Source organism: Podospora anserina, chromosome 2 (assembly GCF_000226545.1).
Source record: "Podospora anserina S mat+ genomic DNA chromosome 2, supercontig 2".
Lineage (NCBI taxonomy): Eukaryota > Fungi > Ascomycota > Sordariomycetes > Sordariales > Podosporaceae > Podospora > Podospora anserina.
In genome coordinates this window covers 4,214,782-4,230,969 of record NW_001914858.1, presented here as the reverse complement: position 1 = coordinate 4,230,969, position 16,188 = coordinate 4,214,782, and the positions used below count along the sequence as shown (strand labels likewise).

The window sequence follows — 16,188 nt, the reverse complement described above, 5'->3', positions numbered from 1 at the left end:
ACCTCTTTACATGCCCGTTCACAAAGCGGCGGGCATCGACCTCTCAGCCTCGCGGGTTGGGCAGCGTGGCCTGAGCACCCAGTGTCCCGCACACACGCCCGCATGTATTCACTGCCTGCCAGAAATGGCTTAGCAAAGCAGCAGGGACACACCCCACCAGAACAATCTACCCCGCCAGATAAATTTTATTACCCTTCGCACATTGTCGCCTTGACTCCCCTCCAACCCAATTCCCCTCTCCGAACCTTCACATCCAGCCAGACAGCTAGCACCGCAGCAAAGATGGCATTCGGAAAGCTCTTCACATACCCGGTAAGCCCATCTCCCGCTAGAGATGTCCTTTTCTGTGAAGGCTGCTCAATAACTAACATGATGGGGTGACTCAGGGCAACCCCCGCTCCACGGCCATCCGCGCCGTCGCGAAGGCCAACGGCCTCGACCTCCAGGAGGTTGAGACTGACCTCGCCCAGCCTACCGAGGAGTTCACCAAGGCCAACCCCCTCAAGAAGGTCCCCGCCTTCGTCGGCGCTGACGGCTTCACTCTCACCGAGTGCATTGCCATCGCCATCTATGGTATGTGGTATTCAGGCTTCGATGGCGATATTGCCCCGCTTTCCATTTCCAGCTCCCTTTGGCGACATCCTGTCCGGTGTAGCCTCTCCTGCCCTCTACAACCTGATGACCTAGACATTCTTTAACAGTTATCCCTATCTGAATAACCGTGTTGAACTGGTTTCTAACTTCTGATTGCTTTCTTTTTTCACTTCTTTGTCTGCTTTCGCAATATGGGTCTGGATACCTGTAGCTAACAGATGATACAGTCGCCTCCCAGAACGAAAAGACCACTCTCCTCGGCAAGACCAAGCAGGAGTAAGTCAAAACCCAGACTCGGAATACACCGCAAACCAGATTGCTAACATCTCATGTTTGCAGCTATGCTTCCATCCTCAAGTGGATGTCCTTCTTCAACAGCGAGGTCCTCCCCAAGCTCGGCAACTGGTTCCGCCCTCTCCTCGGCAAGACCACCTACAACAAGAAGGCTGTTGACGAGGCTGAGAAGGAGACCCTCGCCGTCATCGCCGTTGTCGATGCTCACCTCGCCAACAACACTTACCTTGTCGGTGAGCGCATCACCCTCGCCGATCTCTTCGCCACTGGCTTGATCGCCCGCGGCTTCGAGTACTTCTTCGGCAAGGAGTTCCAGCAAAAGTACCCCAACGTCACCCGTTGGTACTCTACTGTCTACAACCAGCCTATCTACTCGGCTGTTGCCCCCGAGTTCGCTCTTCTTGATGCCCCCAAGTTGACCAACGTCGCTCCCAAGAAGGCCGAGGCTCCCAAGCCCGCTGCCCCCAAGGCTGCCCCCAAGCCCGCTGCTCCTGCTGCCGAGGAGCCCGCTGAGGCCCCCAAGCCCAAGCACCCCCTTGAGGCCCTTCCCAAGGCCACCTTCCCTCTTGATGAGTGGAAGCGTCAGTACTCCAACGTTGACACCCCCGAGGCCCTAAAGTGGTTCTGGGAGAACGTTCCCTTCAACGAGTACTCCATCTGGAAGTGCCGTTACAAGTACAACGATGAGCTTACCCTGACTTTCATGTCCAACAACCTCATCGGTGGCCTTAACACCCGCCTCGAGGCTTCCCGCAAGTACCTCTTCGGCTGCGCCTCCGTCTACGGCACCAACAACGACTCCATCATCGAGGGTGCTTTCGTCATCCGCGGTGACGACTACGTCCCCGTCTTTGACGTCGCTCCCGATTATGAGAGCTACGAGTTCACCAAGCTCGACCCCTCCAAGCCCGAGGACCGCGAGTACGTGGATGCTCAGTGGACCTGGGAGAAGCCCATTGTCGAGAACGGCAAGGAGTACCCCCACGCCTCTGGCAAGGTTTTCAAATAAACAACCAAAAATTTCAAGCGCATTTCGGGCCGGCAGAGGTGGTGTGCTAGACTATGGGACATGACTGATGAATGGGTTGGACGGGGAATTACGGGACGGGTTCTGAGCCCATTTGGTTCATGTGTGATTTGATATCGCCAATAGTCAGGTCGCTGATGAGCGTCGACTAAGCTAGACACTTGCTACTGCGTCCAGAATAAAGTTCTTTGATTCCAGTTTGTTTTGTCGTGTAAAGTATCAAAATTAGTCAAGAAAAACAAAAACAAAAACATTCAGAAATATTGAGATACCGTGGTGACTCGGCAGTGCCTGCGATGCTTTTTAGCATGACAGGGATTTGATAGAGATGTTGGAAGCATTCTTGGTATGGTATGTGACTAATGAATGTACAATTTAGGTAATACACTCCCTCCAACCATTCCCCCTCTCCTTTTAAACACTTGCTTATCACACTACCGCTTTTATCATGATCTTTCTCTATTCCTCTACCTATATCACGCTGCAGACAATATAACTGGCACTGCAAAAGCAAGTCATGCATCCCAGCTATCTTTGAGGCCTATCAACTATTTTTCGAGACTACGTTCTTCTGCAAATTAACCACAACTACAAGTTTTACAGACTCGCAGCACCAGTTATCTTTCTCCAGGGCATGCCGTATGAATATACGCTTGTTGATTTACACTACAACCGCTATTTTTATCTCTATTGCCCTCTCTTCCCCTACCCGCTGTCTACAGCACCGTCACGTTCTTGTTATTCATACAGTGATTAAACGGCTTCTGTCTTCTCCGCCGCGGCAAGATGAGGTACAGGCTCTGCACAAGCTCATCCAACTCGCCAACTTCCCCCTCCTCAACCTTCCGAGGTGTACCATCCCCATTGAGGACCTTGCAAGGCAGCTGATGATGGTTCCTCACCTCCGGTATGCAGCCCGTCACGTACCTCCCCTACGGCATGGCCTTGTCCAGCCTCTTGCTCCACTTCGCCACCTTCATGTAGCTCTGCTCTTTCTGCCCCGTCGTCCTCTTCCCAGGTCTCCCGTTCCACCTATACACCCCCCTCCAAACCCCTTCCCCCACATCCACCCAAGCCCCCATCTCCTAAAATTCGTCCTCCCCATTCATAGGCTTCTCCTCCCTATTCATAGGCATTCTAAACGGATGAACCCTCATAAGCCTGCTCACATCCTCCGTCTTGGCCAGCTCGTTCAAGTAATTATGCACAGCCGGCAACACCTGCCCCTCCCATCTCCCCTCCTTATTCCCCGTGAACTCCGGCAACGTCACCGCATTGTGCGGCTCGCTCCTCGCCTTTTCCTTCGAATCATCAATCAGCACCGTGTTCCCCTGGTGCCACATTCCAGAGGGGTTGATATGCTGATCCCCCCACACCGTCTCCAGCCGTTTATACACCTGTACCTTTCTGTTGTAGTCCTTAGCCGTCAACCCGAATTTATCCCTTCCCCACATGGCCAGAACCCTCTGCTTTTGGTCGTCCGTCAGTAAATCCCTGCACATCTTTTCCACGTTTTCTGGTCGGGCAGAAGACCAGATGACGACGGAAAATGTGTCGATACAGTACGTCACGAATTTCTCCGCATGAGGACGGCGAATGTAGTGGTCAGATCTCCTAGAGTGGGGTCGATGAAGGAGGGTGCCGTTGAGGTCGATGACGAGGAGTAATGAGTGCGGAGAGGGGGAAGGGGCAGGGGGTATGTTGGCGCGGGCGAGGTAGGCTTCCGTAGGAACGGGAACGCCGCCTGACTCTGCGGATGGGGCAAAAGGTAGGAGGTCGGGAAGGGTTGATTGCGCCGGTAGGCGAGCTCTGTCCATGTCTCGGGAGAGGCCGGGAGGGGGTTTGGGGGGAAGGTTGCTGTTTGGGAGTTGGTTGGGACCACCACCACCGCCGACTGGGGGCTGGTTTGGGTCTGCTCCTCGGGCAGCTTTTCGTCTTTGACGGGGGGTGAGGTACTCGCCTCCGGTGCCGCCGCCTTCGCTTTGGCCTTTGCGGTTACGCTTGTTCTTCTTTTTGTTGTGAGAGCGCTGGCTATTTATGGGGCTAGAATCAGGACTGGGCTGAGCGTTGGGGTGGCGATATCTGGGAACGGAATCAAACTGGGCTGGTGGCTGTTGATAAGCCTGACCTTCGGCAGAGTTGAGGTCGAAGGAAGGTGCAGATGGGTTCAGGCCATTGGACCAACCTTGGCTGAACCCTTGATAGCCTGGATTTTGATCCATAGTAGCTGATCCAGATTTGGAGGTGTCAACAGTTGGGTGATTGCTCTCTGTAGCCGGAGCTGGTGGTTCGGTGTACCCTGATCCGGTCAGCAATGAATGAAGTGAGTGCTGGCGTGGTGTGACTTACAATTCTGTGATGACAACAAAGACAGTGGTCTTGTTGATAGTTGTGATGTGGGTGATGAAGACAACAGCGATTCCCCTTTGCCAGATAGTGAACCTTTCTGAGAAGTCGATTTGCGATCGGGCCTTTCTCGAGCCGATTTGCTCAAACCTCGACTCTGATGGATATTGCCAATGAAATATGGCTTTGAGTTAAGTCGGAGTTCTTGAGAAGAATGCAATGATAGCAGTCTGTTACTGTTATCAAAAACTCGGATTGGCAAAAAGAGTTGCTGTGGTTGAGATGCTCGGTCGAGAAGGTTGGCAAGCAGAGGGTTTGTTTGCCGTCTTATCATTCTAGAAAAGAAAAACCTGATTCACAGTTCATAGGCAGGAGCGACCTGATTGAACGATATCGGTTGCAGACCAGATGATCAGTCCTTGGGGCTATCTTTCCTGCTTATCGTCGATAAGCCTCCGTCGTCCCTTTCTTTTAGTGTAGCCTTCATCAAAGCAATAGGCAGGCACCATGTTGGTCTGTTGTAGGCCTCAGGGTCAAAAGCCCAGTTTTTCCAGACTGGCCAATGAGCGTCAGGCATCTGGAGCAGAAAGGGTCTGCAGGCTCAGCTTACAGGAACACTCACGTGACTTGGGTCGTGCTTCTTTCAACCTCATTACACCACCGGTAATCAATCAAATTTCTTTCAAAATGTATAGGGTCAATATTTCTTAGGCTGGCTCCATCAGATAAATAGTTGGCACGTTTTGATATGTCTCTTTCTTGGTTGGCATTCAAAGTCTCTAGTAAATCAATCACCTACTTGATCACTCATAGCGTCTGAATCAACCTCTCACTCACCACCAGCTCATACACACCTAGTCATCACGTACCTGACTCTTCTCACTCACACTCGCACCAACTTCACACCCCCAACCCATATCCATTCGCTCCTCTTGAAACCCATATCTCCATCTCATATACACCCCCCGCCAGTCAACCGACCAGAAACACCTTGTTCCCTGATCGACAGTGCATTATGCACGCGTCTGTCTGTCCGCCTTCCGTGAGCTAAACCAGGTTTAGTCATGATATAACCCTTAGCCTTAGCGAATATCACCTCCTTCAGTCATCACAAACTAAGCGATTTCATTCACAATGTCGGCACCACATCTCCAACAAAAAGCAGAAAGGTAGTGTGCCGTTTCACGGTATCACGGCAATGTAGTCCTCCGGCTGGTTAGCTATTGTCCATGCTTGTCAATATTCTTCGAGGATGATTTGTACCAGTACATCTATCATTCTCAGAACCACACAGCATGAATGTCACAGTCAGCGACAAAGAAGCATAGCCGATGATGTGAACGGCTTTCAGCCAGTGGGGGTATTAAACTATTTACTAGTATTCCTGTCTCCTTACTGCCCTTGTCAAGCAAATAAGTAGCTGTTATATCCTCCAACCAAGCTTCTGTAATTTAGTTTGCTCCTGGCAAGCAACTCCCTTCCCTTTCCCCTTTATGTAAGGCCAGAACGAGCGATAATATGCCTTGAAGATCCCCAAAGGCCCCAAAAATATTGGCCAACCGGGCGCCGTGAACGCCCAAAAATGAAGAAGCAGAAAAACGAAAAGAAAAGGTATGTGCAATGGAACAAAAGGTCCTCCGATATAAGTACAATCTTCATCATATCATTCCCTCTGGTTGGCTTCTGTTTATGAAGAGGCGTAGAACCAGTATCTATTTCAAAGTTAGTTTTACTGATTTAGTGTTTCTTGAGAACCTTGAGGGCTACTCACTGTGTGGAATATTGAATCTCAAACGACGCTGGCATCCCCTTGCAAGTTGCAGGAGCGCTGCCACCGACAGTCTCAAGACGATAGACCTCTTGAAGACCACCAGTGTTGGTACCCTTGGCTGCCAGTCTGAGCCATGGAACAGCAGCCTCTCCCTTCTTGCCCTTGGCGGCAGTCAGCGGCGCCGCAGTGCTGGCGTTCTTGCCGAAGGTGCCCTCGCCCAGGTGCCATTGGGGGGTATCTAGGCCGAAGAAAGGGGTGGTGCCGTCGGTAAAGTAGTGGATGCCGCTTACGGGGAGATCCGCGGGGGCGAGTCTTTGAAGAGCGTCATTGTCGGCAACATCAAAGTGCAGTGACGCGCGGGTAAGCATGGCGCTCACGTCAGGAAAGGCTGATGTGACACATGAGGCGTTGTAAAGGGTGGCAAGGGCGCCGAATGCTTGTGGCACGGCAGTGGAGTTGCTGAGATCGCATGTGTAGTTTTGTGTTCCGCGGCCAATCGCGACATGCTTGAGGTAGAGACCAGGTGTTGGTTGACCAAGGGGTTCAGCCTCTGTTGTTGGGTTAGTATGTCTCACAGAACTGCCGAGTGCGTGATGCTCTTACCGATTGGAAGAGAAAGCTTTGAAAGGTCGCAGATAGGTGCCGACCCTGCTGCCCGGTTTTCTTGGACCTTGGTCGCCAGGATGTTGAAGTAATCTGAGATGGCCTGGATATTGGGAGCAAGAGCGGCGGTGAATTTGGGGAAAGCGGGAGCTGCCCAGGTAGAAGCGCTGAGCGCAGGGACTAGGAGGAGTGGGCAGCGCATGGTGATTTGTGTGCTGGTGGTGGGAGTAGAAGGTGAGCTCGATTGGTGGAGTTGTATGGTATGGTAGATCGACTATTGAATAAGCCGAGTCTGGTCGTCGATGGGTATCACAAAGAAAGAAAGGAAACCCAAAAGAGAAACCCAAGCAGAGAGACCAAAGAAAGATATGGAAAACTGAAAAGGAAAACAAGGTCTGAACTAGACCAGATGTTTCATGCAAGGGGATGTGGTGTAGAGCAGATCACGAACGCCATCATTGGGGAAACAAGATGGGCTATATACAAAAGCCACGAGAAACAACAGGCGCGCACAAAGGCCGGCCAACCGCCTCGATATGCTGGAGGGTAGCACCCGTCCTTCCCATATTTGGCAAGGCGGGAGGCGGGAAGAGAAAGACGTGTGCCCCCGGTGCCGTGGCCGAAGACGCACGTAGTCGCTGGTCCCGATGAGCAGCCGCCGAAGACCCAGTTACGACGACGACAAGACATGCTCAGAGGTGGGATGCTGTCTTCTGAATGGTTGATGGAGATCGACATCGACATTGGAGGGGTTGGATAACCCCTGTCTGTCAGACCCTGGCCGCCCGTCTTGCAAGCGCTGGGACCGTGCGCTTCCACCAGAGTTAATTCAAACACCCTTGGCAATGAGGGGTGTGTGGAGCGTGTAAATTGATGTCCCTGGCAGACCTCATCCCACCACCGTTTAACAACATGGAGACAGTCCCTGTCTTGGGCATTCCATCGTTGATCATCCGGCTCATCGGAATCTACTATCCACTAATTCCCTTTACCCACAAGACCAGCGACAACTCTAACAACTTCAACGATGATCTCCCAAACATTGGGACAAATCTCGAAATTCTAGAAGGGCGTGAGGCGTACACCTAATGATCTTCCACCCCCCAAAGGCAATATTGGGAAAATTTGCCCGCTATGGCATGCAATCACTTTTATTAACCCACATTCTTACTCACCTCATTGGCTGGCTTACACCGCGGCACAGCTATTTTTACCCAAAATACCTTCCGTGTCTTCCCCTGTCAACACCAAGCTTTTAGCCGCCGGTGCACCCTTTCATCTATTTAGCTCTCTTCGGTCGACCCTGCTGTCCAACAGCCGTCTTCCCTCGCCGTCAATGTTGCATACGGAAGGTCGCCTATCCAGATTACCTTCCCCCTCCTTTAACGACCAAAATCGCGGGTAAATTTCTGGGCAAATCTGCTTCACCAGATTTCTTTCTGCGCGTCCGCGCCTATTTTTGCGCTGCCAACAGTCTCCTTCCTTGTCGATGGAAGGAGTGCTCACGGAAGCTTCAGTATCCGGCGTTCTTTTAGATTTCTGGATGCCAATCATGCCTCCTTGAGGGATTCATTCCAGCGTAAGATAGGAAAATCCGAACAACTCACGATGCAGTTGCTCTGCATGCTTCTTTTGTTTCGTTTCAACAACCTGCAGAAGACCACAAAATCCAACCAGCGGAATCTTCCGATGGGGAATAATTCCAAGAGCATTCAATTGGTGATGACCTCCCCGCAAGTCCCTAGCCGCGGGAGAGAAGCTTGGCTCTCCTGCAACCCGATGGCCAACCGTTTACACCTTCCACACTGACATCTCTACCGAACTCAAGGTAATGGGCCACCTTCCTCGACCTTGAGTCCGCCCGTTCCACGCGCCCACGGGACATGAAAGCCGGGAAAACGCAACCTCACTCGGGATGGAAGACCAGGCCGCAGAGTTGGCCAGCGTTTAAAATCCAAGCGAGCTACTGTCTGCCGCTTGTACAACAGACGGGCGAATTGTGTAAGGGGAATGCTGGGATTTGATTGGCTGAGTCCCACTATGACTTTGGGCAAGTCGTCCACAGGACCGCACACACAGGCACATACATATTGGACACATCCGCAGATGCCTTGATTCTTGGAAGGTTGAATAGTCCGAGGAGAAAGACAAATTTTCTTGTCCTGGGAAAGACGGGATTTGAACCTGGGAATTCGAGGGTCATTTGTTGCCTGAGCTCAGCTTGGTTCCGAAGATACAAGTCCCACGAGCACCAGGGACCAGGACACAGCCCAAACACACAAAACTGTAACACCAGCCTTCAAATCTGGTCTAAATTGTTACCCATACTCAAGAAACTCATTACAACATGGTAACATATCTCTTCTACCTTTCGCCCACCGTCCCATTATCAAACCTCCTTCCCTTTTCACAACTTGTTAAGGAAAATGATATGGTACAACAGTACGACGCCACATGAGGCCACCCATCATCTTTTCCAGGCCCACACACATAAACCGCAGTGCAACCAAGAAAGCCTTCCAACACAGCCAATCTCCGGTTCCGAGCATCATCCAGCCGCCCGCCGGAGTCTACCGACCACACCTCTTCCTCCCGCAACCGCCCTCGGCCCAATAGTCCGCAGCCAACTCCTTGGGCTCCGGACTTGCCAAACCGTGATTTGCATGCCAATTCTCGCTGTTATCAAGGTGTCTAAAGATTAAATCCAAAGAATCGTGACGCGTGTATACTACCACACATACACGTCATCAGCCTGTCGTTCATTCTCACGGCCAGCAGACTCGCATCTACACCGCCAACTCTTGTAAAGTGATCACCAAACCTTCCCACCATCACCACCTCACCATCATCAGGTCTGAAACCCCTGTTCCGACAAACTCCCCGTCCCCCCTCCACTCCCCCCTCCTCCTCCATCCCCAACATCCTCCGCCGCACCCCCCAAATTCCTCGCAACCTCCACCGCCGCCGCCGCAACAACCCGCCTATCCACATCCCCCGTCCCCATCCAAAACAAGCTATAAAACACCATCATATGCAAAACAACACAATAAACCGCAAACAAATTCCTGCTCGCCCTCGTGGCCAGCACCATCCTCGTGACCGAATACACCACCCTCTCGGGGAAACTCAACCCCCTATACGCCCTCGCCGACTCCCTCCCCCTAAACGCCGCAAACGGAGAGATATTAGACTCGTACGCCTTGCGGTACCGGTCCAGCGCTATCCCCGGGCTTTGTGCGCCCCCTCCTCCTCCACCGATAGACACCGAACTTGGGTTCGGGTTGGAATAGGCCGATGACGACGACGTCAAAGCCCCCACCGCTGGCCCGGCACGGTTGTAAGTAGATACGTAGCGGGTTTTCTCATAAAGATTCAAATTGTCGCGTTGCAGAGCGGCGATTTCCTGACGGAGCTGCGAGACCGTTTTGTGGGTTTCGTTTAGTTCTTGCTCGAGCTGGGCGTTGCGCTTCTTGAAGCGGTCACGCTGGGCCGTGATCATGGGTAGGATGCCACCGCCGCTGCTGCCGCCCGTGGGTCTGTCTTCAAAGCCGCCTCCGCCGGGGTTGAACCCGCTGATGATGGAGGAGGTGGGGGAGGTGCGCCCATTGCCTCCGCCTGGTCTTCGGCCTGGCGCCATTGAAGGTGCGTAACGGCTGACGTAGGTCCCTGCTACGGAAGCGCCTGAAGGAAACGCGTTGGGTGCCTCGGCTTGGATGGTCGAGAGCTCGTTTTCGAGCTTTTCGTTGAGGTTCTGGGACTTCTCCAGCTCAGCATTGGTCCGGGAGAGCTCCTCTTGGAGGTTTTGGAGCCTGGATTGAAGGTCTTGGTGTGACACTCGGAGAATGGTGAGTTCGTCGCTCAGCTTCTTGTTGCGCGCAAGAAGGAGCTGCTCAAGGGTGCCTTTGCCTTGTCCGCCGCTCTGGTCTGTGGACATGTCTCGTACTTCGTCATCATCGCCAGTGGCAAACTCGATGCTCTTCAGCACTTCCAGCTCTTGCTTTACTTCGTCATAATCACTCCATTTTTGCACCTTGGCCTTCAAACTGTCTCGCTCTTCTTTGAGTAAGCCAACTTCACGCTCCAAAGCGCGCAGTTTAGTATCGAGACCTCGCTTGAGCCCTTCCTTATCCACGCGCGCCGCCTCCAGCTTTCGAATAAGTGATGAATTCTCTGATCTCATCCTCATATACCCGGGGTCGTCTTCCAATGAAATTGCAGCTTGTGTAGGAACCTGTGACTTGGCTTGAGCCAGCTCCAGCCTCATCTGCTCGTTGCGAGCCTCAACCTCGGCAAGCCGTGCGCTGGTGCGCTCCAAATCCGAGTGCACCATCTCCAGCTCTGCGCTCGTGACATGGCCCCCTTGACCCTCCTCTCCATCGCCCTTGCCCAACCGCTGGTTGACTTCATAGCTGGCCTTGATCTCGTTCAAAAGACGATCCTGGTTCTCGACCTTGTCCTCCAACGCCTTCTCCTTGGCAGCCCAGTTGTCCTGCTTCTCCTCCAGCACCGCAGTCCAGGATGCCTCAACCTCCTTGACCTTGGTCTCCAAGTTCTCTTCCAACCCCTTCCTCAAGTCGCGCTCTGTTTGCAGTCTCGTTTCGGTCTCTTCGAGCTGGGCAGTCAAGCTTGACACTGTTTTCTGAAGGTGTTCGTTCTCCTGACTAAGCTTTGGTAAGGTGTCTTCAGACACCAGCATAGAATCGACCGAGGCCTCGAGCAATGGGTACGGATCGGGAGCTTCGGATAGGGAGGTATAGGCGTGCAAAAAGGCCGAGTTGACAGATTTCGAATGGTTGGTTAGAAGATCAATGAACGTCTGGTAAGCTGAGCAGAGTCCCTGTTAGCCCCCAACTTCCTCCCTTGAGCCAGGACCAAAACACCAAAATCCCAACTTACCCTTTAGCAAACCCTTGACTTCAGAAAGCTTGCTCGCATCATCCAGCTTTCGGAATTCTTTGGTCTTTGACGCAAGGTCTTTTCTCTGTACTGTCGAGTCTCGCTGGTAGGCAACGATTTCGGAGGCTGTGTTGTCGAGGGTCGAGACAAGGCTCGTGAAATCGAGACCTGATGGAGCAGCAAGTCAGACACGTGCTGATTTCAAACTCGGAATCTAGAAATGAGCCTACTTCTCCATTGCGAGATAGCGTTTTGGAACTTGTTGACTGATTCATTGGTTGACGTTGTCGTCGTCGTGGTCGCCGGCGCGGTGGCAGCCGCCGCGGCGGGAGCTTCTGATGGGGTGTCTTCTGCCATTACGTGGTGTTTGTAGGCGCGATTACTAGATTAGCTATCGGGGACGGCAGCGGATGCCGTGTTGAGGTGTGGCAAGCATTAATGTTGTTATGGTTTGGAGGTTGATGTTTCGGCTGCTGAACAGCTGGAAAGGTGGCCGCTCAGGGACTGTGTGAGGCGCCAAGACTTTGGCCCGAGCCGTGGGGCCGTTCCATGCAGTTGGGGGAGCTTCGTCACCCCAGCCCCATGTGTGGGACCTGGCAGGTGAGCTACAGGGGTGCAATGGGCGCACTCCTACTTGGAAGCTTCCTGCCACAAGGCACATCAAGAAGTCAGCCTCTCCGTAGCAAGTTTCTCGATATAACGACGATACGAGGGTGTTGACGACCACCGGTGCCTACTGTATTCGCAGCATCTTCCCAGAAACGGCGACGATGTCGCGCGAGAGGCCATGGCATCTGAACGGCACAGGAACCACAGGGCAACCACAGCGCCGCCTGGTATAGGACCCTTCGATTTGCGCCCGCTGCTCCATGGCGTCCCCCTGTCAGAAAATGGTGACGAGGAGGATATCCAGATCAACTGCGTGGAATACTTGGGTACGCTATTCCAGTACCAGCCTCTGTGTGGATTAGCAGCTGACACTGTCTCCAATCATCAGACGGAAACCTCTATGTTGGCACTACTGCTTCTGAATTGCTTCACTTCTTTGGCATCCCACCAGACCCCGCCGACTCGAACCAAAATCCCACGTTTATTCTCGCCTCGCGACTGAAACCAGCATCCTCAGATACCAACGGCTCATCGAATGGCTCACGGCCTGGTGTCCAGCAGATTCTCCTGCTGCCCCGCGTCGCCAAGGCATGTGTGTTGTGCAACTCAACCGTATCATTCTATTCACTTCCAGAACTAAGCCCAGTATTTGGAACCACGGTCAGGAATTGCAATTGGATCGGTGGAGTTGATCTGAACGAGGACTTGACTGGGCCGGGGCACGACAAATCAGGATCTGTTACGATACTACTGCACTTGAACCGCAAGATCAGAGTAGTGAGGATTGGAGATGATGCTCCACGTGTATACCGAACCATCGACTATGCCGGGAGCACACTATCTGTACGTAGGGACTCGTTTGCATGTGTGGCGGACTCGAGAAGCTATGCATTGGTGGATATCGACCGGCAGCTGAAGATCCCGCTCATGAGCATATCATCACTTGACGACTCACAGCCAGGAGGTCCCTTCGGGCAGGCCCAAAACATTGCTGGGCCGCCAGATGGAGGTCTTTTCAGGAGTGCTTCTACGGCCTCGCCTCGGCCACCTACTGATGCACATGGGCATTCTAGGAGCACAAGCTTGGGCGATTTCATCTCGAGGGGTATACAACGACGGCAAGGGGAAACTGAAGATCCTGTCTTCCAAGATACGGATGCGCCAACACCGACGCGCAGCCCGGCGCCAGGAGAAGATGGCCCAAATCGGGCCCAGCAGAACCGATCACCGCAGCCCCAGGCGGTATCAGCAGCACAAGCTGCCGGTGCAAATCCACCTTCCCGAACAATGTCACCAGCAAGGCCTGAGACTGTATTGTTGAAACCTCTCATAGTATCACCAACCACAGAAGAGTTTCTTCTCGTGACGGGCACCGGCCCTCTTGACCCGGGTATTGGCATGTTTGTGAATCTCGACGGTGATCCAACAAGGCCGACGTTGGAATTCGACAGGTATCCACGTGAAATTGTGGTTGATGGTGGACTTATTGACCCGTCATCATCACGCCCATCTCTTGGTGAGGCAGAGGAAGGCTATGTTCTTGCGTCCATGGCTAAAGAGCTCGAGGATGGGTTGCATAATGGGCTGGAAATTCAACGCTTTGATGTGAATGTTGGCGAGGACGAGCCAGAAAAATGGTGGTTGGAGGTGGACAACACAGTTTCGAACGAGGCGCCAGGAAATACACCCATAGGCATCCGCTCTCTGCTGCAGAGCGAGGAGATGCACTTTGAGCAGATTGTACAGCGGCTGTGCCAGAGACGATTCTCGCCATTCAGGGGACAATCTACCACACCAACGGTATCGCTAAAAAGTAACGACTCCCGCACCGCGCTTTCCCTTCAACGGCTAACACAGGAACAAGAACTCTTCAACCGTGACGAGTCGGATGACGAGGTGCTCCCACCAGAATGGGAGACTAATCGCAATAAAGAAGGCGAGGACTTTGTCCGGAGGCTGGCGAAGACCTCATCCAGACTAGCCGTATGGGCTGGGGCGAATATATGGTGGGCGGTTCGAAATCCTCTGCTTGTGCAATTAGAGGCTGCCTTGGACGCAGCAGCATCACGGGAGCAGCAGTCTCAGCCAACCACGCTTGAAACCAGATTACGGATATTCTCACTTTTAGAGACTATAAAGGGGCGGGAACCGAAGATGGAGCTTGAATTTTTGACGCTGGGGTATATCAAGCAGCGGGCTAGCGTCATGCTTCTTGTTGCTTTTCTGACGTCGACAGAGACACCTTTCACTGAAGGTCAGACGGCAGCAATGGAAGAGCATCTTCTTGATGGCGACTTGGACGCTAGAGTTGTCTTGTCGCTTATACCCGCTCTCCGGAACGAGATCATTGTCAGCAGACGAGGAATCTGGATATATGGGGGCATCAAAACTGTCGTGGAGGAGTATATATCCCGTGAACAGGATGGATTAGAGAATCAGGGCGTCAGTTCATTGGCGTCTAATGTCCTCCAGTTTCTTCGCCGGTTCCTCACGGCAACCAGGAAAAAGAAGGGGTTTGGGAGCGTATCTGATGAGGTCTTCAGAACTGTTGATGCATCTCTTCTTGTGGTACTTCTAGAGCTGGACAAGGAAACGCCCTTGGGTCAGCTCGGAAGAAGCGGCTCTGTCCGCAAGGAACTTTATGATCTTGTTGATCATGGTGTGGATTGTTTCGACCGCGCGGTGGACTTACTAGAGACCTACCAGAGACTTTTTGTGCTCAGCCGTCTCTACCAACACAAGAAAATGGCAGGCGAAGTTCTCGCAACATGGAGACGCATCATGGAAGGGGAAGAGGACAAGGGCGGCGAGCTTGGGGATGGCGAGCAACGGATCCGGAGCTACCTCTCCAACATCAGCAACCAGGCTCTTGTCCAGGAATATGCCATCTGGCTGGCCGCCCGCAACCCCAAGCTCGGTGTTCAAGTATTCGCAGACGAAAAGGGGAGGTTTCCCGGATTCGAGCATGGCCAAGTCGTCGCTCTCTTGCGAGAAGAAGCCCCTGACGCAGTGGCATACTACCTCGAGCACCTCGTCTTCGGCAAAGGCAATACCGCCTACGTCAACGAGCTCATCACGTACTACCTCGACATCGTCATCACCGACTTGCAGTCCTCCGAAGAAACCCGGGAGATGGTCGCCGCCTCTTATGAAGCCTACCGTGCCCTCCACCCCCCTAAACCAACTTACCTCCGCTTCCTATCAGACAACACCCCACCCAACAGCGAGGTCTGGCAGAGCCGGTTACGGCTGCTCCAGTTACTATCCGGTGGACACGACTACAACGCGACAGCCATCCGCGCCAGGATAGACGACTCGCTATCTACCATCCCGCAACCCAACGGTCACGAAGACTCCAACAACAACGGGGTCAACACACTCCGCCATCAGCTCCTCGTACCAGAATCGATCATCCTCGCCGGCCGCGCAAGGCAACATCGCGATGCCTTGCGGTTGTTAGTCCACCGCCTGGGAGACTACGACACTGCAGTCTCGTACTGTATCCGTGGCGGCGCGGCGCTGTCACCTGGTAGTCGGAACAAACGCCGCGATAGCGATAGCTCCCTCCCGCCTACGTACGAGGAGCAGGTACAACTTTTCAAGTCATTGCTCGGCGAGTTTTTGGCGTTGGAGGACCCAGAGGAGAGGGTGGAGCGCACGGGGAATTTGCTGGAGAGATTCGGGGGCTGGTTTGATATTTTGGAGGTGTTGGAGGTGATACCGGATGGTTGGCCTGTGGAGACGATAGCAGAGTTTTTGGTGAGTGGGCTCAGGAGGTTGGTGGCGGAGAGGTGTGAGGGGTTGGTTGCGAGGGCGCTGAGCGGGACGGAGAACTTGAGGGTTGGGTTTGAGTTTGTGGAGAGGGTGCGGGAGAAGGGGGCTGTAGTTGAGTATCCTGAGGGGGGGGGGGGGGGGGGGAATTTTCTTTTTTTCTACTTTAAAAAAATAATTCATAGAGGGGATTTTCTTGTAAGGGAAATTTGGGGGATATTTACAGGTGGGGGGAGGTGGGGGGTAGAAGGACAAAACGGTGAACATCTGGTGAGAC

The 16,188-nt window shown here is 53.1% G+C and overlaps 5 protein-coding genes across 5 annotated transcripts; 2 read left to right on the top strand and 3 right to left on the bottom strand.

Annotated features, from left to right (window-relative positions):
- Window positions 1-282: 282 nt before the first annotated feature.
- On the top strand, window positions 283-1,897 carry PODANS_2_12200 (uncharacterized protein; the record flags this gene model as incomplete). The annotated part of the gene is made up of 4 exons (XM_001912001.1): window positions 283-312; window positions 387-573; window positions 822-870; window positions 934-1,897. The coding sequence occupies 4 exons, from the start codon at window positions 283-285 to the stop codon at window positions 1,895-1,897; spliced, it is 1,230 nt and encodes a 409-aa protein (XP_001912036.1).
- A 1,103-nt stretch (window positions 1,898-3,000) lies between these two features.
- Window positions 3,001-4,137, bottom strand: PODANS_2_12190 (uncharacterized protein; the record flags this gene model as incomplete). Its single annotated transcript, XM_001912000.1, has 1 exon — window positions 3,001-4,137. The coding sequence occupies one exon, from the start codon at window positions 4,135-4,137 to the stop codon at window positions 3,001-3,003; it is 1,137 nt and encodes a 378-aa protein (XP_001912035.1).
- Window positions 4,138-5,948: 1,811 nt separating this feature from the next.
- Window positions 5,949-6,837, bottom strand: PODANS_2_12180 (uncharacterized protein; the record flags this gene model as incomplete). The annotated part of the gene is made up of 3 exons (XM_001911999.1): window positions 5,949-5,973; window positions 6,033-6,582; window positions 6,636-6,837. 3 exons carry the CDS (start codon window positions 6,835-6,837, stop codon window positions 5,949-5,951), a joined length of 777 nt encoding a protein of 258 aa, XP_001912034.1.
- A 2,646-nt stretch (window positions 6,838-9,483) lies between these two features.
- PODANS_2_12170 (uncharacterized protein) lies at window positions 9,484-11,715 on the bottom strand (the record flags this gene model as incomplete). Its single annotated transcript, XM_001911998.1, has 2 exons — window positions 9,484-11,459; window positions 11,532-11,715. Coding segments are annotated over 2 exons (2,160 nt in total), but the record flags the coding sequence as incomplete, so codon positions are not given.
- A 603-nt stretch (window positions 11,716-12,318) lies between these two features.
- Window positions 12,319-16,187, top strand: PODANS_2_12160 (uncharacterized protein; the record flags this gene model as incomplete). The annotated part of the gene is made up of 2 exons (XM_001911997.1): window positions 12,319-12,466; window positions 12,529-16,187. Coding segments are annotated over 2 exons (3,807 nt in total), but the record flags the coding sequence as incomplete, so codon positions are not given.
- Between the last annotated feature and the right edge of the window lies 1 nt (window position 16,188).